The sequence below is a fragment of the Dermacentor albipictus genome, chromosome 4, assembly GCF_038994185.2.
Source record: "Dermacentor albipictus isolate Rhodes 1998 colony chromosome 4, USDA_Dalb.pri_finalv2, whole genome shotgun sequence".
NCBI classification, from domain to species: Eukaryota; Metazoa; Arthropoda; class Arachnida; order Ixodida; family Ixodidae; genus Dermacentor; species Dermacentor albipictus.
Genome location: NC_091824.1, coordinates 67,910,834 through 67,933,739, shown reverse-complemented (window position 1 = coordinate 67,933,739; position 22,906 = coordinate 67,910,834). Strand labels below are relative to the sequence as shown.

Sequence of the window (22,906 nt, the reverse complement as noted above, 5' to 3'; positions counted from 1 at the left end):
GGTTTTTCTGTGTGAAAGAGTCTCTGACATCTTTAGCCTGTCGCTGGCTATAGCTGTTGTAAGCATATGGCAACTCATCTCGCTTAAGTTGGTCCTGAGGCCTCCTGGGGAATTACCTAGCAGGGTACAAGAAACACAGCGGCATCTGTATTTCCCAAATTTGAAATAATCAAAGCAAGTTACTGTAACACTAGCTATCGAGACAGTCAGCTTGACAGGCAGGCTGGCTGCCTTTGAGTTATCACCTAGCATAGCAGTTCAGTTATTCGAATTATTTCAGCTCTGGCAAGAAATGATAATGTATATGATGACAATACCTTAATCAGGATTTAGATTAAACGTCCATGGATAAGATGGTTGTGTTAAAATTACACAGAATCAATTGGCAACGAACAAGGGTAGTATAAATAATACGAGGTTTACTGTTTCACTCGCAGAAAAGTTCTTAATAACATTCTGTAGAATTACAAAAGGATCCCATACAGCCTGGTTGTACAGTTCTTGCGGCGTGCATCTGCGTTATTTCTTGGCTCCCATGTTTTTCATTAATATATCAATAAGGTATTCGAATGACACAGAAAACATTCATGTGATACTATAAATATGGATATTTGTTCTGTTTTATTTTCTCTGCTATTCGCTTCTCAGCTTATTTTTCAATCAAGTAGTCCTGATTTTTTATAGTCTACTAGTCTGAAAAAAGGAATGAAACATCTTGGAACTTTCAAAAATGGAACTACTTGTGAACATACGCAAGCGTCCATGAATTAGACGAGTACAAAGTGCTTCAGCCTCTGATTACTCCTATTATCATGTAGAATGTTTATTTTATACTATGTGTTCGTTGTTTACGTGTACGAAAATGTTGAGAATTGCCGGTGTCAGATGGCACAATCCTAATTATTGAACTAAATTGCTTGAAGACGCAAATATTATTTGCACGAAAAATCATAATGCACAGATGACTTTACCAATTTTACCTAGTTAGGTTCCTAACTGCCGTAAAGTCCCGAAGTCCCGAGCGATGCCCCACGCCCGAAAGATAACGCATCCATGACTAAGCTCCCTGCTTTAAAAACTGAAAGTTACCTACCTGAAAGTTACCCACCAAAATGACGGTTAGCCCGCCTCATATTTTCACTCGATTTTCTCTCGATTTTAGGTTGGCTATCTCTCGAAATTTTACGGTAATTCCTCTATGGCGCATACTGTATTTACGAATTGATGCCGGTGAGATTACAAACTATTTGAGAATTTCATATTTCGAGATATGTGTAGTCAAACATACAGTAAAAAGTACTGTTCTTCCACTTATGTTTTATGAAAATGCTCATAGGATGATTCTAAATACGCCTCACCCATTTCCTTCAGATTTCACATACTATCTTCGAGCCATCCCTTCATAAAAGCTCTTCATTACCATCATCCTCATCATCCTCATCATCCGCCTCATCATCATCATCATCAATACTCTATTTAGAGCATTGAAAAACAAAAATAACAGGAATGCCAGTTTATCGTGTTGCACACTAAGGAAAATACCTCAACATTGGTGTCCTCAGAATTTGTTACAATAGATGAGCCTGGCGTACTCACTGTGTAAATGTTGTACACTAGGATATCACATCGTAAATAAGTTTAAAAACTTAATTAGTGCAATTTCTTTACCTTAACTATTACGTATTTAGACTTGTCATAAAAATGTTGTCTCGCTCTTCGAATAATCCAGATGAAATATAGAATTATGCTATTTGCCACAAGGTATCGTTATCACTTGTCAGTATAAAAAATACCAAAGCATCATAGTAATGCGATGCCTGTGTAGTAAGCTTGTGAACTTTTAAAATATAACCTGTTTAAATTTCCCTAGAAATTAGGAGGCCTATCGGCACCATGAAGTAGTTCCACATTGAGTATATTATTTTAGTTAACATATGGCATAATTGCAGTTATGTGCTGATCCTGCTACGGCCTTATATAACCGCTAGCGGTATGCCATAAATGGATAGATGTATAATTAAATCAAAATAAATTGCTTGGACATGTCAAAATAAAGTATGATTAGCTATGACTGTCAAGTATGGTGGCTAGAAATTTAAAGAGGTTTCAATTTGTTGACCCAAAGCTGTATAATGAGCAGGAACACATGGAATGGCTCGTTGTTTGACGAAACTTTTAGCAGTCTGATAATGTTGTTCTTTCTTCACCGCTTCTCACAACTTCCATTAGTTATCCTTTCTAGTCCTTGGTGAATTTCTGCCATTATTAAAAAAAAAGGTTACTAGCACCACCAAGCCGATAAAGATGCTGATAGTCTGCCTGTGCATTGCAGTCTGCCACATGATGAATCCTTAGGATGAATTTCTTTTGTGTCTCCGTAAGACATTTACAAAGCTTTGCACAGGATATCGCACAAACTCTCTGCTCCTTGAACTAGTTTATTGTTTCCTGAAAAAAAAAACTGCAAAGTGCAAACAACACACACTTGGAAAAAGTTTTGGACAACTACAAACGAAAACAAATAAAAATCATTCATGCCAGATTAAGTTCGCAAGACATGCTGATAGTGGCGTGTAGATGATGCTTGCACATTTAGCTTTCAGTAGACGCAGAACATAAACAGTTTAGAAGATTGCCAGATCGTTTACAAGACAGACACGTTATGTTTAACTGGGAATTATTTAATATTAAGCGCAGACCCAGCCTATATCTCCAGCACCTTCTTTTATGTTCCACATTCTGTTGTCTCAATTGCTTATCACTCTCTCATTTTTCTGCAAATGAAACTCTGTTCAAACTTCTAATTGTTTTGCTCTCTATTTTGCAGCCTCCAACTCTGCTGACCCAGCCTACACTTTGGTATGTTCATGGTTTTAGCATTTATTTACCCGTTAGGTATTTCTATTTATTTATTTATTTGTAAGATACCTTACAAGGCCCTTGCAAGGGGCTCTGAGTAAGGCGGGCTTAGAGCCAAGTACATAGAAGTCGCAATCTCATGGCAACATGAAGGGAGAAAAAGCACACCAGCCAGGTGAGCAGCCTAACACTTATGGAAACATATTAGCGACATACAGGTGTGTATCAGAACAATAAAGACAGCTCGATAATTTGTAAGAAATATATTACAGTTTAAGGAAAAAATGGAAAAATAAAACCAAACAGTCAGTATGATAACATGGGTTAGCAAGGGTTAAGCGAGCTGATGATTGCCTGAATTTTTCAATGTCAGTTTCCCCAACTATGCTATCAAGAAGGCCGTTCTAGAGATGAATGGCACATGAAATCGTAGACGAATTAAGTTCAGTTTTACCGAAGTTCTACTTCAGTTTTACGGTAGATGTGTGTTAAGCTAAGATGATTGTGCAATATATGCGACGTGTGCTATGACGTTTCTAGACGAGTGCATTGATGGTTACTCGGACGTTTCTTTGTCAAGAACATCCAGGGTTAAAGCACTAACTGAATTGGTAAAGCAAGACATCTGGAAAAATGCACCAAATGGTCTTAAAGGTAAACGCTTGCAAATTATTGGAAGCAAAAGGACCCATGATAATTACGCTCTTAGTTGCACAGTATTAACTATGATCAGTTCTAAAATCCTGTCAATAGCTCTAAACACATTGCCTGCTTCATATACCGATGACACTTGGACCCCCTATATATTTTATGTATTACTTCAAACTACTGTACCATTACCCGAAATCTGATAAACCGTGCTCTGAGGTTTCTTTAGTGGGTAATGTTTTCTCCTCGCATTCAGAAACAATAAGAGGTCATTCAGTGCTGCTTCCCTTTGTTGTTTGCCTATGCTAGCTATTTTAACTAGGTGCAAGCACTTGCTTTCAAGATGTGTTTTCATAAGACAAGCTTACATATCTGCTTATTGTATCTATTCCTTCAAAGCAGCAGCGCAATATGCACCAATGATAAAACCTACAGCACTGGATAGTTCACCCAGTGAATTGAACAGGTGGCTGTATGTTATTTCTTTTCAATTGTTGTTGCGTATCTTCGCACTTATCTGCTTACCTTTATTTTTGGGGTGATGACTAAGCATTTTGCTTCCATGCCTCCGTGTGCTTGTCACCTCATCACTTCGCTTATCAATCAGCCATTCAGAAGCAGTTTTTTGGCCACCTTGAACGGAACAAGATATGTTTGACTCGTGTTTGCAGACAGCAATTAGGGAGGTTCGAGGCAATCCATTTGCAGGTTCTCACATAAAACAAGATGCTTGGCTAGTGTCTTACGAAGGACTTGAGCCAAATTACCGTGTTAGAAAATCTTAGGTTTATATGCAACAGAGAGCGTGGGGAGGGGGAATGTTCATGCTGTCCCGCTGCTGTGCTCAAGCCCTCAAATTCCAAAACAGTCGAAATAAAAAACGCTTGTGTACAGTACTTTGGATGCTCGTTAAGGAACCCAGTGAAGTTCCTCCAGGCATCAATACTCTCTATTCGAAATTTCCACCATATATTTTGGGTCTTCATAATCAATGAAAGCTTTGTGCAATTGCAGAATGAATTAGGAATTTTCATTCATTCTCTAAGCTATCTCAAGTTCAGGAAATGTGGATGATCGCCACAAGCAAGAACTCTTTGCAAGAATGTCGGCTATCAGAACACGAGCTTTTTCATGTGTAGGATATTTAAAAAACTACTTTCCAGCTAATTGTGAAATATGCCTGATTTCATTATGAAGAAAACACTGAAAGACGTGAACCCTCTACTCGAAGGCATACAATGGGAGCTAGCACCTAGCTGACATCTTCCGACTGAAGTTAGTAAAACACTTTACACGTATTACACAAACTTGCAGCACAATTGCAAGAAATTTTTTTTTCACTATGCATAGAGCATGCCTTCAATATTATTAGTTTCAGCATGTCCCTTACTTTCGATGCACAATGATAGTGTGCACAGTGGTGCGTACAGACTCTGAAGGGGGAAATGCAGAGCCCTCTAATGTGTCCATCTTTCATAGTTCCTCTGTTTCTTTATGGCATTTATTGAACACAGATCAAAACCTATAATTCAGTTTAGACTGGTAAAGCAGTCTTTCAAAACTGTATAGTGTTATCTTTGTTCGAAGAAAAAACGAAGGCCGGATATTCATTTGTTGACTTTGCATCGAAACCCAGAACCTAAACTCTGAGCGTTGTTGTGACGTCATATATTTTGATGCATTTTCCAATATTTGGGCCTTTGTGACGCAATGAAAGTTTTCAGATTTTGCTTACTTCAATCTTTGAGTTCTTTGAGAATACCATGCAGTCCGGCTTTACTAATGAAAATTCGCTGGGCTTGGGCGGATACCTCCACAACTCATGAGCCGTGGTTAGCTCGTTCTGGAACTTTATAAGAAGGTGTTACGACATGCCTGATATTTGTGCCATTTGTGCCTGATCGAGTTTCTCCTCAAACAAAGAATGTTTCTTTGTTATTTTATCAGGGAAATGTACTAATACAGTTCAGCCTATTTTTCGGTATAGTCACATGTTAAACCTCATCAACCAATCACTCAGCAAAGCCAAGGTCTCAAGCGTACTTACAGCGATTTGCAATGTGCAAACGAAGATCCATTGTTCCTTTATGCATATAAGAAATGTTGCCTCGTATTATCCTCCTCAAAGGTATGAAACAACTGACCTTGCGCTGCTGCTGAAGGTGCTGCAGAGATGACCGAGCCATTGACCTGTAATCCAGCATTCTGTGCTGCCTGCATTACTGCACTTGCGAAGTCCCCTTCATTGTAGACAGAGTCGTCGTAAGAACTTTCCCCGCTGGAGCAGCCACTTGTACAAGAGCTGTTGCTCAGCTCTGTTGTGCTGGCCCAAGAAAGTGCTGTGTAGAGATAGCACACAGCGCTGAAAACGTCCTTCTGGGAGCACTGAAATTTGTTATTTAGTTCACCAGTGTGCTGAAATGCGATGCTGCTTTTTGACCGAGTGGTTATTATTGTGAGTAGCAGTCTTTGGGAGTTTCACGTAATTTTTGGGGGATATCTATCTATCTATCTATCTATCTATCTATCTATCTATCTATCTATCTATCTATCTATCTATCTATCTATCTATCTATCTATCTATCTATCTATCTATCTATCTATCTATCTATCTATCTATCTATCTATCTATCTATCTATCTATCTATCTATCTATCTATCTATCTATCTATCTATCTATCTATCTATCTATCTATCTATCTATCTATCTATCTATCTATCTATCTATCTATCTATCTATCTATCTATCTATCTATCTATCTATCTATCTATCTATCTATCTATCTATCTATCTATCTATCTATCTATCTATCTATCTATCTATCTATCTATCTATCTATCTATCTATCTATCTATCTATCTATCTAAACATCTTCCCAATAAAGTGGTTTACTTAGCGCACACACACACACACACACACACACACACATATATATATATATATACTTGAGAGAAACCGTGGCTCTTAAAACTGCACTATTACAAGATTGTACCATGCAGCGGAACAATTACTGGCTGGCATGTTCATTGCAGCATGTTGCCTAGGAAAATGTAATGTTTTTCTGGCAAGGTCAAGAAGTGTTTCAGTGCTCTATTAAAGATGTGTTTAGTTGCAGCTTCTGAGAATGGCATGTGCAGGTGACCCTACAAGACTACTGTGAATAAGGTGGCGCCTCAAAAAATATTCTGAGGCTATAACTCGATGCATTGAAAAGCAACGTCTAAGATGGCAAAAGGTCTCTTCGTGATATTCTTAGGTCTTTCCCGAAAAATGCGGAATTTGGCAGACAGATGCAGATGGTAACGACATCAGTTACCATCTTTCCAGTCACATACGCCTGTATGCTGATGACTGTTGCATATATCGCACCATTACGTCCCCTGCCGATTCATGTATCTTACAAAATGACCTTCTAACAGTGTCCACGTGGTGCGACAGCTGGAGCATGAAATTAAACTCTGCCAAGTGCAATGTCATTCGCTTCACTAACAAGAGGGTACCACTTGCTAAAGATTACTTTCTAAACAGTGAACCATTGATCGAGGTAAATAGTTACAAGTACTTAGGCGTTGCCTTTAAATATAATCTTTCTTGGAATGACCATATAGAGAGCGTGGCGTTAAAGGCTAGTCGTATGTTACATTTTCTAAAACGTAATTTCTGGAGAGCCCCCCATAAGGTAAAGGAAACGCTTTATTTAACAAACGTTCGTCCGATGTTAGAGTACGGCAGCTCTGCCTGGGACCCAGAGACAAACACGGCCATTAACCAACTGGAACGAATACAAAAACGCGCCGCCCGGTTCGTTACTGCCAACTATGATTTCACTCAGAGCTCATCACAAATACGTGTTAACTTGGGATGGCCACTTCTCGAGAACCGACGGAAATATTTGCGGCTTAAACTTTTCTTCAATATTTACACAGGCAAGACTGGTTTGTGCAGGGACACATACATAAAGAACCCAAGCTACGTATCGCCTAGAACAGATCATTCGCTAAAGGTGCAAGAGTACAAATGCCGTATCAACCTGTATAAGCATTCCTTCTTTCCAAAAACTGTACATGACTGGAACAAACTGCCGCTCGAAATTGTTACAGCAACGCCATCTGTGTTCGTAACTTTGTTGTCGAAACATTTATATCTTTAGCTCTAAAATGTGTTTCGCTTCGGACAGAATAGGGGATTAACCTTTCCTGTCCGCGGCTTTCTGCCTTACTCGCTGTACTTTTTTTTCATTACATTATTCTAATTATAATTATTATTAATATTATCATTGCGTCGTATTATGTACTAAAGTGCATTTATATTGTATTTCATAATAACCTCTAGTGTAATGTTGTGTTAAGTACTGTGTTTTCAATATCAATATTTTGTTGTATTGTGTATTAGATCTATCCTTTTGTAACATCAATCATCTGTATTTCCATCATTTGTATACTCCTTCCCCCTACTCTAATGCCCAACATTGGGCGCTGTAGGTATGTAAGTAAATAAATAAAAAAATCAGTTGTGTTTTCCCTAATGTATGGACGCCTTCTTTCAATTATTGTTTTTTTTTTCATCATAGCCGCACAATAAAAATGACACTTCAACATGCCGTAAGGGAAAAAAATGAAAGCCTGAACGAGCCTCACTGGGACTTTGCATATGCCATCCAACCATTCCAAAATATTTATCAACAAATTGTACAAGAAACATATGGACTCTATATAAAAATCATTCATGCAGTCTCTCGGAATGTCGCAAAAAATATAGCAAACAAAAATATGCAGAATTATTCTTTGTCTTAAAATTGTAAAAGCGCACAAAGACGCGAACGAAGAGAGTGGGCAGGACGAGGCGTTTACTCACAACAGATTTTTTTTTCATTTTTTGTTTTCAAATGTTTTTCAGTTGAGTAAGTGCCTCATCCTGTCCACTCTCTTCGTTCTCGCCTTTGTGCACTTCTACAGTTTCAAGATGCAAGTAAACCAACTAGCCCCGTTATACATTTTGTTACAGTATATTGTCTTCTACGGGGATAGGGTTTCTGTTGAAAACCTACAATGGCTCTTCTTGCTGCAAATATATATATATATATATATATATATATATATATATATATATATATATATATACATACATACTCGAGAACTCCATCACTTACTGTGGCTGGGTGCATAATATGTTTCCCCAACAACGCTGGACTCCAATACCTGTGGTAGCGACATGTCATCCGCATCTGACTCTGCAACTACTGGCTGGTAGATGTGGCCTGGAAAAAACAGTTCTCCAGTTAAAAGGTGGAAGGGCGCTTTCATATTTGTGGCTTGAAGCTAATCTGCTTTCATAATACTTAAATATGCGTTAATATACGAGAAAAATACACAAATAATAATTACATATTAAATAAAGATGCTTGAGAATGAAATACATAGATATGCGATCAGCAGCAGCTGCCGTGCTTCATATCCCAGTAGTTTACTGTTGAATCTAGCTTTTTTTTTCAAATGCGGCATAGGAACCATGTGCCCTAGATACAACAGAAAAATTATTTAGTGCTTTTATAACAGAGCTGAAGCTGAAAAAGCGGTTCAGACGGTTATTAGATTGAAACTATCATTGCGAAGGATGACAGAAGACACAATTAGTAGCCGGACAATTCTTTCAAAACGTACATATGGACGTCCTTACATCCGCTAATTCAATTGCAATAGCAGTTGTATGCAATAGCTCATCAAGGTAGCAAAATTTACGTATGTATACATGTAGTTCTTGCTATGCGAAAGTGCCCTAGCGAACGGACCACCACTCAGTTAAAAGGGATTTAAGAGAAAGAAAATCACTGTACTTTTCCTGTTCTAAAATTTCACTACAAGTACCATAAGTTAGGCACAGCAAAGCTATAATATGCTTAAGTAGAGGGCATGTAGGCATCATTAGGAGAAGGTTTCTGCAAGTGTTTGCATGGTGGCCTATTTCTCTTTCTACATTAAAGTATTATTGTCTCGGTGGTGAAAACAACAGAATAGTTGCAATGTTTATGGTAAATGAATAAAAACTAGCTGGCAAACAATAGCAAGGATCTCTCACGACTGCCTAATTCGACCTTATTGCCGAATGTGATAGTAATAATCTAAATGCTACTTACACAAAAAAACTTCACAAATCTATGTCTTTTAGGCTGATTTCTTTTATAATCCGCGTCATATGAGGACTCATGAGGTTTGATGCATACACTGCTCCAATATTGTCGAACCGACAGCATTAACAAACATCGCACCACAGTTCTGACCTTGAAGCGTGGCCAGTCGTGGACCTGATAGCTCCATGGCAGGGTTTAAGGATGTGGGCTCGCTAATGAGCGATGGCAGTGATGACTGTACACCTCGGTCCATAAAATTGTTGCTGAACATTTGCTGGCGATATTGCTGCTGCTGTTGAATGTGCTGGGGTTGTAAAGGCTTCAGTAGAGACTTTGCTGCCCTGGGCAGGAAGGGAGGGGCCCCCTTGTAGGAATCTTCATAGACGCTCCCAAGGCTGTTGTTGGATTGGTCCAGGGAACCCTTAGGTGAAGGCGCTGGGAGTCGCGGGAGGCCCTGCACTACTCTGAAGTTGTGGGATGGCTGGACTACAGTTGGTTGGGTCTGGAAATGTAGATAGGGGCTTTGTGTTATATACAAATGTCCTCTATTAAATTTATCTGGAAATACCTAAACCAAGAAGTTCCAATCATCTTGTCACAACGTAACAACCGCGAAATGACACACCATACACGGAGGACGGATCGCACATGGTACCCTCAATTGGTTTTGTCTGGCCTGTCCTTTTATGGTTGTTACTTGTCTTCAGCCCAACACAAGATTAAAAACCCAACCTGGCCAAGTTTCTCGCTTTCTTGCGATTCAGCAAAAGAAAAGAAAATAATTTTGTGCCAAGAAGAAATCGCAGAAGCATTATGGCGGTAAAAACATCTGCTATATTATATGCCTGAGACACTCAATGTTTAATATCAAGAACACAAAGATCTGAAAAATGTGGCTAGCTAAGGCGGCACTTAAAATTTCTTATGTGTTGCTGCCATCTGTGAAAGGTTTTTGTAACCGGACGAGCTGATTTTCAATCAGTGTGATTACTTCACTTTCTCCTAAAAGATGTAAGCTTGTTTTCACTTAGGGATTTGTAAGACAAACCAATTGTATGAAAGCTTCATTCTTTTATTTTGTATATTCTATTTTATTGGGTGGGGCGGTTGGCTTTACGACATTTAACGTATTTTTATTTTATTAAATGTTGAATACACATATATGTTTATATTAGTATTTTCTGCACAATTACATTTGTAGGTTACAAAAAGTGAAAAAAGAACACTGCTATCAGTATCACAACTCAGGATTAGTTGTTCTGATACAAGGTGGTGACTACAGTTTCATAATCTTTACAAGAAATTTCGATATATCTGGATGCGTTACTTGAACAAGGTAGTATTTGAAAAGAATCCTTCAGCAAAGACACCTATTTTTCTTCTTTTATTTGGGCTCTATTCAATCAATCCATGCTGGTCATTTGTATTCAATTTGAGAGGGCTGTTTGCTAGTTCGCCTTTATTAATCTGATGAACCTCTCAACATGCAATAAGGTTTTTACAGCAGAAAGACAAGTAAGGTAGAGTGATTGGTGGTAAAAAATAGTGATTGTGAAGTCAATAAATGGGGGAACGAATCAAGTAAAAAGAATGCACACTGCTCAGAAAGAATCCTCCTACAAGTGAAGGAGCGTGCAAAGCATATATTAAAGCAGCACTCACGCTCTTCGGGATCTGTTCATTGGAAGGTGAGGTCCTTCTGAGGGATGCAGGGGTATTTATTTCGGAACCAACGTCACTAGGTGGCTTCTCATGGGGCGGAGGAATTATTTCTGACCAATTCATGAAAGGTACCCTGGAGATGGCTCGCTCGCGTGAAAACTTTTGGCGACTTTCTTTTACAGGCATCCCGCACTCACCTGTAAAAGCAGAAGGCACGTACAGTAAGTCATCGTGTTTCTACCTGTCAACACATGCTATTCTATCCAATAGTGGGCTCAGCCTTGGGTGCCCTGGCTTACTGGTTTGTGAATGACTGCCACTGCCATTTCATGTTGTAGGGATGTTTCAGGACGCAACAGGAAAAAAATTGTTAAGGCAAATATGGCATGAGTTTGGAAATCTCTATGAATTGAAGACTTTATTTTGTTGTAGCAGCATCACATACAATATCATAGGTCAGTTTATTGTTTCTAAGAGCGTCTATCAATCATCTGTACCTGTCATCGGAGGGACAGTCAAACATCGAAGTGCAGCATGTGCTGGGGCCATATAGCGAAAATGGCCACATATTGCGTATGCTGATCTCAGTTCTTTTTAGTGTATGCTTTTACTGTGCATGCCGCTTGCAGTTCTTATCCCGAAATCAGTGTATAAGGTGTACCCTGTCCTGTTAGTCTGTACTCTTTTAGGATTTTCTTTTCTTTCATTTCTTATTTTCAGATCATTATTTTCTTTTGTCTTCTTAGCAATCTGTACTTTTTGTTGTTTTTGTTCCCGCTCCTGTAAGAGCCTCTCAAGGCTTGCAGTACTAATAAATAAATAAATAAATAAATAAATAAATAAATAAATAAATAAATAAATAAATAAATAAATAAATAAATAAATAAATAAAACAAATAAATAAACATTTCGTTGTTACCATGGTCACTTGTGACTGTGACTCAGCTGCTTTGGCGTCCTGACACTGGTTATGTTCAGAGCCACAATGAGCTAGGTCAGGGGGTTCAATGCCTGGCCGTGTCGTGATTTGATGGGAGCAGATTGCAATAATGCTCATGTGCTAGTATTAATTCGTATTAAAAAAGATCAGGGGATCAAAATGGGTCTTCCACCATGGCATACTTCATAGTGTGTGTGTTACTGTGAGACATTAAAATCAATTGATCGATCGATCGATCGATCGATCGATCCATCCATCCATCCATCCATCCATCCATCCATCCATCCATCCATCCATCCATCCATCCATCCATCCATCCATCCATCCATCCATCAATCAATCAATCAATCAATCAATCAATCAATCAATCAATCAATCAATCAATCAATCAATCAATCAATCAATCAATCAATCAATCAATCAATCAATCAATCAATCAATCAATCAATCAATCAATCAATCAATCAAGTAGTGATTATTTAGTTGTCCCAGTACGACTACGAGTAAATTATATGAAAGGTGACCAAGCCATTTCTAATCAACAGAGGATGATTAGTTGCACTGCTGCTACTAGCAATTACAACATCAGTTTTGAATGCATACATTTTATTATCAGCGGGGTCATCATTTCAAAATGCATGCTCATATTGGGTACCAAAGATGCTGTCTGAAATATAATAATGTATGTTAGCATAATTGTGTATATAAGCATTATTCTAGATTCGATATTTTATAGTTTGATCCTTAAAGCCATGATATTGTTCCATCTATAAATACTATGTGCTAGCAAAGAGTTTTTGAATGGATGAAAACAACGGAACAAAATCTAGGCACTTGCCAAGGCATCTCGGAAAAACAGGTGTTCGCTTCCATATACTAGCGTCCCTGTGTAAGCTAGCAATTTGCTAGGTGCAGCTGAGTGCGTCAACTGATTTAAATTGCAGCTAGGCGAGATGATCTTGCAGCCCTGGTGATATAGTGAGATTATTTATGGTGGTCCGCAGCATACTTAGGGTGATCTTTTGCACGAAACATTGCATAAAGTGCAGTGGAAGCGTTGTCTTTAGGGATGGCTTTATTCCAGTAATGTGCTTCTTGCAGGGCCTGATAAGCGCTGCGCCAATGTCTGACTTCATTCTTGTTTGGGCGAATATTGAACATTATATAAGTTCTTAAAGTGGATCCTAAATGGAACCAATTTAGGAGGCCAGTAAGGCAGATGCTGTGTTTTAATTGCATTGGGATATTTGAGGTTGTCTGTAAGTAAACTGTGATTTCTGAATGCAGTATATCTGTTAAATTAATTTGCAATCAAAAAAGTCTGAGGAAGCTTAAGCACTCCTGCATTATGAATGGGAAAGAGAAAAAATTCGAATGGGGCACTGATGAGCAATTCTTAGAGTTATGAACTCATCGCCGGCAAGCGAGCGCGTTTTGATCTGGCCTTACCGAGGTGCAGCAGCTAGAACACAGACGAGAGCTTGCGCAGATAAGTTACGCGCGGATAACACACGCTTCCGAGAGCAAGAGTGAGGGTGACGTGGCGTCGTGGCGATGCCCTCTCCCCTCACGTGACAGCTGGCACGCTATCGGAGCTGCAGGTGTTCTTTTTCGCCAGCTCTGCTCCGTCGAGGGGCGCTCGTGACGTGGTGTCCGTCGCAGCCAATGGAAATTTAGGTACCGTTTCGTTTTTCCAGGCGACAGACACCGGGTTTTTTTACTCAATCGGCCATTTCACGCTTTCGCATCAGTAAGAAATACATGAGCAACTCACCTGTTGTGTAACTCCCCGAGTCACTGGTTGGAATAGCAAGCATGTCTGATTCCAAGAGCCGGTCTGTAACGGCATCTGCAGTGAATCATGCCAACAAGCACGTTTATAGAAGTATTAAATCTGCAATCATATGAAGTGGTGCCTGCTGACTGCTTCTTTAATTGTCCCAACTCTAATCAATGTATACCTTCATTTGTGCGTTTCAGTTCCTGATCAAGAACCTTGTCTGATGTCCGGCTTCTATCTTTTTCCGAGCTTCCACTGCGACTATCGTTAGCCTGTAAGGAAACAAAATGTGCACTTTGTTCTAATGCATTTGGTGAAGACCCGCCAGAGTCAAAGAAGGTTAACTGTTCCCCACTTTCTGGATTTTATCTTGAACCTAGTGATTAAAGTGCTTTGGAAACTTGAAATTACAAGAAGTCATGCCAAATTTATTATCTCCACTAGCGGGCCCAATAAATTATTTTTGTGTGCAACAATTTTACAAACGTTTGTTATAAACTTGCTTGATGTTACATGATCTGCCGTAAAGAAAGTTCTGTAAGCCTATATCAGCTATAACGTTGTAAGCAACAGCAAATTTCCCCTTCCATGTTTCTTTTGCTGTGGTTTGTTACCTTATGGCAATTATCAGAAACATGAAGTGACAAGAAGTCGCAGCTCGCGAATATTTAGAGCTGAGGGAACACATGTGATTATGCGGAAATTCTCGCAAAAGTGCAGGAGAGAAGAGAGGACTGCCTGGATACTTGACAGAACGAGGAAAGAAATATGCAAGCAAAAAGGCAGTAAATATAGAAGCTAGTATCTTCTAAGCTCGATATAACGAACATGAATAAAACCAATGATTTATTATAATGAAATCAATCTTGAATGTTTCTCACGGATCATCGTCATCATCAGCAGCAGCCTATCTTTATGTACGCTGCCCAAAACGAACGCTCTTCCCAGCGATTTCCAATTATCCCTGTTTTGCGTGCGCTGATTCCAACTTGTGCCTGCACATTTTCCGCTTTCATCACCCCACCTTGCTTTCTTGCGTCCTCAACTGCGCTTTCCTTCCCATGGCACTAATTCTGCACCTCTAATGATCCTCCGGTTATCTGCCCTACGCATTACATGGCCTGCCCAGCTCCATTTTTCCCGTTCAAGTCATACCTAGAATATCGGCTATCCCCGTTTGCTCTTTGGTCCACACCACTCTCTTCCTGTATCTTAACGTTACCCCAACCATATTTCGCCCCATCGCTCCTTCCGCAGTTCTTAACTTGTTCAAGAGGTTTTTTATTAACCCCCAAATTTATTTTTCATATGTTTCCATTAGTAAAATGTTACAATCGCACACTTTTCTTTTTAATGCCAGTGGTAAGCGCCCAGTCAGCCTTTACTTATGCCTGCCGCATGTGCTATAACCGATTTTTATTTTTATTCTCTAAATTTCCTTCTAGTTAATACCAGCATATACAGAATATATGGTTATAACAGACATGGGATATACTGGAAGTATTTAGGCGACTGTATATTAATGTTCTGTCAGCATAGTAAGCGGCCACGAGCAATGGCTTCGCAAATGAATGGGACATCTCTTTAAAAAAAGATCCCGGGGACGCTTACGAACTTCTCATTGAGTGGTGAATGCGAAAGCGTTACGCCGCTGAGCAGCCCTTCGAGTTTTGCGCTGCGAGTAACGTACCATAGTGGCACGTGTGGCCCGAGTCAGCAAGCAGCTGCAGCAGCCTGCGGTGCCAACGCCGCGTGCCACCGACGTGGTGATGCCCTTTCCCCTCACACAACGCCTGGTGCCCTACAGCGGCACAATGTGTTCCCTTTCGCTCGCTCTGCTCCGTCGATGCGCTTACGTGACATGGCGCTTACAGCCACTGGAAATCTAGGTGCCGTTTCACTGTTACAGATGCCACCGTCCTTTTCGCTCAATGGGCCACTTTAGCCTTTCGCACCAAAGAAAATATTTCACTTACTGAATCGTTCAAGCTCTTCTGGAATGAAGTGCTTATCAGCGTGGTAGTAGCATAAGGTTCTGGGACAGAAGGAAGGTCCTTTTTGTAGAAAGAGGTCATGTTGAAAGTGTCCACTTCTGCATAGTCACAGGCATCGATGCCACAGCTTAAAGGTGCGTAGACACTGTAAGCATAGGAATATAAAAGACAGCAAGCCGAGATGTATTGTTAAGTTGAACTTTCATAATTGCTGGTGTAACTAACACCTATAAATTTTTTTTATTTCAAAAATTTCAATTCTGTTTGGCATAAGCAGTTTAGAAGAAATGAAAGCTTCATCTCCATGAGTAAATTTTGCTGCGCACATTATTAAGAGTACATTTTATGTGAATTTCGCCTATAATTTGAGCACAACCTTCGCGTTTTCTATGAAAGCTAACGTATATATATCATTTGCAGAATAAATTGCAATTTCTTCATTACCTTTCTTCAGTAACCATTGTGTTATCGCAACTGAAGCGACTTGAACTGTCGTGGCTTAGTTGTCAGAATGTATGCTTAGGATAGCGTTCCCTTTTTTGCTATCTTCAGACCTTTGCGCGAGGAAATTTGAATGGCTTGCTGTTTATATCCAGATTTACATTCAGAGAGAACACAATGAATTTAAGTATAAGGGATGCAATAGTGTAGTATTTCAAGTTAGCTTTCACCACATTGAGCCTTACTGAGTTGCACTAAAATTTAGCGCTATAGTGTTTCACGCAATTATTAGAAAATGTCTTGCCACAACCTGCCTCTAAAAGTCGTTGCGCTTGCGCGCAAATTAAAATTTGAAATAGTCACCACAAATAGGTGCCACCTAGCTTAAGTGAAAATTCTGATTAAAACCAATTTAATTGATTAAGTTTTTTTTTCTATCTTTTTTACCAGGCGTGTGCTTAGCAACAGGGTTTCCTACAAGCACTCTTGTCTTTCGAGGTGAGGGCAACCTGCTGCGCTGGCAGCTAGGTAATACGTAATTGTTAATAAGCAACCTTAGAACTCATATAAGGGCCAGAGGAGGCTCACCTAGAATAGTTAAGATCATTCGAAGCACAGCTCATCTTGTTAACAGACTTTCTTTCACAGAAGGGCTCCTTAGATGAGTCAGAAGCTCTCCAGGCACTATGATCAACCCACAAGGCATCGTGAGGGCTCAGGCCGCCAGGATTAGAGAAGGAATTGAAGCAATTTCTGGCATTGGAGGAGAGGAATTAGAAATCAATTATTTTCACAGCAGGCAGAGTGATTTGTTTTGCTTCCGAATGTGCAAATACATGCTGAGTTAAGTCGAAGCTGTAGGATTAGTTCGGTCATGCAGAAACAATAGCTTAACCAAAGGAGCAAAACACAGGAGACATCACACACAGCTGCCGTGATGTCCTTATTGTATTAGATAGTATGCAGCAATGAGCGAATCGCCATATAGGTTAGAAAGATCCCTCGCTCCTTGTCGATGTTACGTAAGAAATGTGGAAAACAGCCGAAAGAAAAAGTCAGCAATACTACTCACCTGATGTCTTCTTGCTTATGCACTGGAGCTAGAAAAGAAATGGAGGCTAGAAATGTGCTTGCTCATAGAAGCAAGATGGCTGAACATAATAAGCCAAGTATTACTATAAATTTTTAATAAAAGCTACAGGCCATTAATATTTTGTGATGAGATAACATATGTCGTTTTATGGTTATACATTCCGCATATTTTAGTCTAATTAATGGTAAGAATTGGTTTGTATATATTTATATTCACACACACAAGGTTGCGAGGATATCAAATACTTACCTGTTATAATTGTCTTTGCGTGTTCTAGCCGTCTTTTTCGTATTAGAATTATCACGAAGATAGTTACTGCTGCCAGAAGCAAGAATCCGAAAAGTGCAATGAACCATGACTGGGTCACGATGTTTTGAAGGGAAGTAGAATGTGGCGTTGACGACGTGGGGCTTTCTGAAACGTAGCACAAATAATGGTATAGCGAAGCACGGACATGGTAAATAAACTGTAACTACATAAATACATGTACAATAGGCCAAAATACGAGAAGCTGCATTTGTTCATCTTTACTACAGCCCTGCAGATCGAATAGTGGTAGAAATGCTGCTGCGATGTTACGGTGTTTTAGTGACTTCAAGAAACGGCTTACTTGACAGCCTGATTAGTTCCCGAAATATTTTCTTCATCAGTAACTTTGTGTTGAAAAGCAATTAAGACACTAAACATTGTTTGCACTATTGTAACAAAGAAATGTTTCAACCCAAACTGCAAGGTTTCACATACAAAAGACCATCAAATTATAATTTGAGCAAGCTAATTATTAAAAAAATATGAAATGCTGCTCACTGATATAAATATTTAGAAAATATAAAGTTTAGGTATGAATAACTATTTGTTTTCTAGCATAAAGGCACTTTATGCAGCCTTCCAGAAACATCTGCACGTACCCGTAAGAGCAGTGCTTCTTTTTTTGTATTATGGTAAGCTACAGTGCCAGAAAAGTGCGTATTCTACGACCCCCAACTTTAATGCTTCCTCTGGACATCAATTTGCTTTCTGGGCATGTATAACGGAAGCAGCGCCTTCCCCCTTGTAAAATAAGAATACTGAAATACTCAAAGAAAAATTTTCGCTTCAAAGCTTGAACTAACCCATCTTGAAGCGGAAAGGGCTGCTGGCTGGTCCCCCACCAACAGTAGTGACGGCAACCACGCGTGCTTCGTATATGGCTCCTGTCTTCAGGTTGCTTACTGTTAGGCTGTTAGTTGTGGAGTTTGTGCTTTGACTGAAGTGACGGTCAGAGGCATTACCATTTACGTACACCTGCAAAAAGAAAAAGTTAATTTCTTCGCATCTGCGAGGTCCTCTTGCTACGCTTTGTTAAGTGTGTGTACACTGCATAAAACCTTTCTACACTAACCCACCAGCTTTTTACAACGATACCTTCACCACTGAGAAGAAAATATGCTAGCTCCGTCTGAGCTTCGACCTTTCTCACTAAACAGAAATCCTCGTATTAGGACAATGAAAAAGCACACCCATGATGATATTGTTACATAAGTCTTTTTATTCTGGTATCAAAATTTTAGTTGAAATAAACAGCAAGCAATAATAAAATTAATGTGCCTCCTCCTAGCATCGAGGGAAGCATTTTAGGAGAGTCAGCGTTTATCAACGATTTTCGTTTATAACATCTGCATAACCTACACTTCTTGGGAATACGATAAAACACTGTCAGTCAAGCTTCAGGTAACGTGAGTTCATACCGCTTATCTGCAGCACATATCGGTGCTCTGGAGTATTGCAGTTCTCTTTCTTCTTTCTGTGGGTCTTGTTAGTGTTATCGTTATTCTCAAGTCAAAATATTTCGATAGAATTCCCTGCTGGAATAAATTGGTCATTAGCTCGGTTACATTACCTGGGCTCGTTTAAAGCAGTTACTGCTGATGGGTAACTGCTAATAATCACTCCAGTAAGGGATATCCACTAACATTATTTCTGTTTTTCTTTTCATTACTGTTATTATCATTACGTAAAACGCAGCTGAATATAGTAATTTCCGTTTTCTACAAGCTGTGGTTTACATCATACCTGTCCTAACGTCCTTTTAATGAAAGTAGTACAAGAACTTGCTGGCCTAGGAAAGTGTGCAAATGAACATGAATGTGCAACGCGAATCAGCTGATCTTCTAACTTACATTGTATCCTCTAAGTTTTCCATTGCGATGCTGAGGAGGTGGGGGAGACCAAAATATGGTCGCAGTTGTGCTGTTGAGAACATGAACTTCCACACTGTCTGGTGGGGCTGTTGGCACTGCAGGGAATGTTTTCCTGACATTAACACCTATGTTCATGGCTATGTTAGGCTTCACAGACATCGGTGAGTGTAGTACTTGTTTTTGTTTACTATTTCTCACAGACATGCGTTTAAAACTGTCATACTTAATTTTACATATTATTCTTAATGACATGTCCGTCAGCGTCACCTTACAAATACTCTTTTATTACAAGCCAAGAATATTCAATGAAAATGCAAAGCAGCTTCATCATATAAGGTGACATAATGCAGCGATGCTAAGTTACTTCAAAAAAGGAAGGGGGAGGGGAAGGGCTGGTTGCAGAAAATGTAGTATCTTGTATAAAACAAGAACGTCAGTGTCAGTTCTGCAGAATTCAGAGAGACTTCTGTTGTATGGGATTTTGCGTAGGGAAAAAGAATACATTGAGTAGGCGACAGCAGCTGTGAATTACAGAAAGTGTGCGAGAGACAAACCTTGTTTGTTAAAACTGAGCTTGCCGGAACCCTGTATGCGCGGTTAGCGAGAATCTATGTTCGGCAATTTATTGCAGAATCACTGCCTTAGATTCTTCAGACTTTCTGCAGCCGCACCTTGTTATTTCAATATTGCGCATGCGCGAACCACCAATATGATTAAAAATTTCAAAGTAAGTAATAAATTCTGGAGCATTACGTGCCAACAGCCATAATCTAATTTGGAGGGTTGCTATGGTGGGGGGCTCGTGAATAATTTTGACCGCTTTAACGTGCACCCATTGCACGGTTAACGGGGGTACTTTCATTACGCCGCCATAGATATGGGGTCGCCGTGGTTCTGTTTGACCCCTCCATTCGCCATTTCAACACTTAAGCTTTTATGACAATATGAAAATAGTATCTTGTTTCCGTATCTGTTATTGCATGATTAGGATGGTGCTACAGTACTAATTTTGCTCTGCGGTGACAGCCAGCAACAGAAATTTGTACAAAATTATAACTGTAAGACCTCGTAATAACGTAACTCGTTATAATGTACTAATGGATATAACGATGTTACCGGATTTCTCTTTCGAAATCTTATACATTGAAAGTATGCTATCAACGAAGCAATAATTCAGTTTAAAGCAATGTAAGGAACTTTTTTTCCCATAATGAAGCTTTCTTGAGCGTTTTGCATCGATTACGCATAAATCAGGCGGCGCGTGACTGCTCATTACTCGTCTGAATCGGCCCTTTTCGGCGGTCACGCACTCACTCAGCAGCTACCGCCACAATGCATTAACTTCTGTACGTACTCGCTTGCACTGACGCCAGAATGAAGCGCGAACAGCGGAGCGCGTGACCTGCGGCCTGAAAGTATATATGGTTGTCTGTGAAACGCTGCCCGGTCACGGTGTGAGTGAAACACATTCAGACAGGTGGCGGGGCATCTGAAGTGTTTTTGACACTCGGGAGCAGTGGATGGCGCAGACATGTTCATTTCCACATTTAGAACATTGAAGCACTTGCAATCGTAGACAAGCATTGCTAGGACGCTCAATCATTTTTTGCTGCTTATGAGCGTCCTCCTTGCGAGCAGTGGCTAGCATGTAGCGCTGCGCCGGCACGCTCGCGAAACTCTGGAAGACCTGTGACGTCACTACTTGAGCGCTCACGATGGCGGAGGAAATTCGTTAGCACTGACAACTGCACTAGAGAAAGCAGTCATATCGCTGGCAAAGGCGTACTATAAAATAATTTTTCGCGTCCATTCGGCAATGCGCAGCAGATTTATGCAACGAGTTAGCCAGTGATTACTGACAGCATATCCACGCCTTCCCTGGCTCGCAAGGTCGGACAGTTATCAATGGCGACCCGTTTTTGAACTGATGTGATGCATATAACGAAGTAAGGACGGACCCCCCTCTACCTTCGTTATAGCGAGGTTTCATTTGCTGGCATTTCAACGTGTATCAGTTCCGTCAAAACATGTATTTATTGGAAAAAGTCATTTCAATACATGTTCTCTTACCATCTTCAAGCGTTTGAACACTTCTCGAGTTGCTAGGCGGGCCTTCAACACTTCTGTAGAAGGGCACAAGAAAGAATTCGTACTTCGTGAACTTCCTAAGGTCGTTCAGTACATAAGACAGGGCTCCATCGTTCAGCACGGTCACCATGTTGTACTTCTGCGAAACGCCACTCATGTCCTGAAACCACACGTAAAAGCCCTCCACATAGTCCTTGCTGCCTTGAACCTGCGTGACGTAACAGAGTAGTGGAGTCAACGAAGTTAATGAAGAAAAAAATACACATCGAGAGGGCAGCACTCTAAATTGCCTAGGTTGATTGATTGATATAGTATTACGAAATTGGAAATGTTTGCGCTAATATTGTCGGTTTCATGGCCGACTAGATGTTGATTCTTGCGATAAACTATTCTGAAACACACGCAGGCATTCACAGGGAGAGTGCAAAGGGCATTGATCAGCAAAATACAACAGAGAAACAGGACGCTCCACAGTTTCTATAATTTCACACAGGAAAACGAAAACTTGGTTAATACGGTGAATTGAGCGTGTTGGGTCGTATTTGGAAAGGCGCCATCGCAAAAAAAAAAAAAGCTGGGGACGGAGAGAAGACAAGGACGAGCGCTGAACTTCCAACAACATGATTGCGAGTGGTTCCCGAATGCACTGCGCATGCGTCTGAAAGCGGGATGGAGGCCACGCTGACACATTCCTCCCAAGTCTAGAAATTCGTTCAGATTCTGCGATTTCCCGTGTTGTACGCGTTTTACTCTTCTTGAGAACGAAATTGTTTTCAAGGTCGGGTGAACAGTCGTTGCAAGTCAGACAGTGGCTTGACAGAAATTCTTAAAAATCCTTTCCTTTAAGGCCAGAATACATGGAGCGAACTTTCACGACGAAGTTCGGGCGGCAGAAAATCTGCCGCAGCGCGACGCCGTATGTTCGTCGGGCTGCGCTACACGGAGCGAAGACACGGCGGCCGCCGCCGGCGATTCGCGGTGTTGTTATCAGTGTGGCTAGACGAGGTAAATGCGCTGTACTGAAACACATGACACACACTAAAAAACTTTAACGACAACTATTATCGCTTTTGAATTGCAGAAACTCTCTAAA

The 22,906-nt window shown here is 40.1% G+C and overlaps 2 protein-coding genes across 11 annotated transcripts in view; one reads left to right on the top strand and one right to left on the bottom strand.

Moving 5' to 3' along the window:
• LOC135902078 (roundabout homolog 1-like) overlaps positions 1-22,906 on the bottom strand; it is a 124,626-nt gene that overhangs the window by 3,388 nt on the left and 98,332 nt on the right. The window contains exons 10-24 of one of the 2 annotated variants that reach the window (XM_070537067.1): positions 21,796-22,021; positions 19,705-19,820; positions 18,658-18,829; positions 17,795-17,959; positions 17,525-17,552; positions 17,041-17,205; positions 15,994-16,156; positions 14,199-14,289; positions 14,012-14,086; positions 11,298-11,494; positions 9,786-10,137; positions 8,658-8,765; positions 5,652-5,846; positions 5,555-5,590; positions 4,033-4,140 (exon numbers count right to left, since the gene is read on the bottom strand). In XM_070537067.1, coding sequence (XP_070393168.1) covers positions 4,033-4,140; positions 5,555-5,590; positions 5,652-5,846; positions 8,658-8,765; positions 9,786-10,137; positions 11,298-11,494; positions 14,012-14,086; positions 14,199-14,289; positions 15,994-16,156; positions 17,041-17,205; positions 17,525-17,552; positions 17,795-17,959; positions 18,658-18,829; positions 19,705-19,820; positions 21,796-22,021 — 2,197 coding nt within the window. The remainder of the gene's footprint in view (positions 1-4,032; positions 4,141-5,554; positions 5,591-5,651; positions 5,847-8,657; positions 8,766-9,785; positions 10,138-11,297; positions 11,495-14,011; positions 14,087-14,198; positions 14,290-15,993; positions 16,157-17,040; positions 17,206-17,524; positions 17,553-17,794; positions 17,960-18,657; positions 18,830-19,704; positions 19,821-21,795; positions 22,022-22,906) is intronic. The other variant, XM_065431991.2, reaches the window with a different exon arrangement.
• LOC135902034 (uncharacterized) overlaps positions 1-22,906 on the top strand; it is a 436,762-nt gene that overhangs the window by 402,751 nt on the left and 11,105 nt on the right. For 4 of the 9 annotated variants that reach the window (XR_011513948.1, XR_011513947.1, XR_011513946.1 and 1 more), the window contains 2 exons: positions 2,828-2,859; positions 5,636-6,015. Coding sequence is in view for 2 of the 9 variants with exons in the window: in XM_070537068.1 (XP_070393169.1) it covers positions 2,828-2,859; positions 5,636-5,684 (81 nt within the window). In the remaining 7 variants the exon portion in view is untranslated. Of the gene's footprint in view, positions 1-2,827; positions 2,865-5,635; positions 6,016-22,906 lie in introns of those variants that run through there. The other 5 variants (XR_011513949.1, XR_011513950.1, XR_011513952.1 and 2 more) reach the window with 2 other exon arrangements.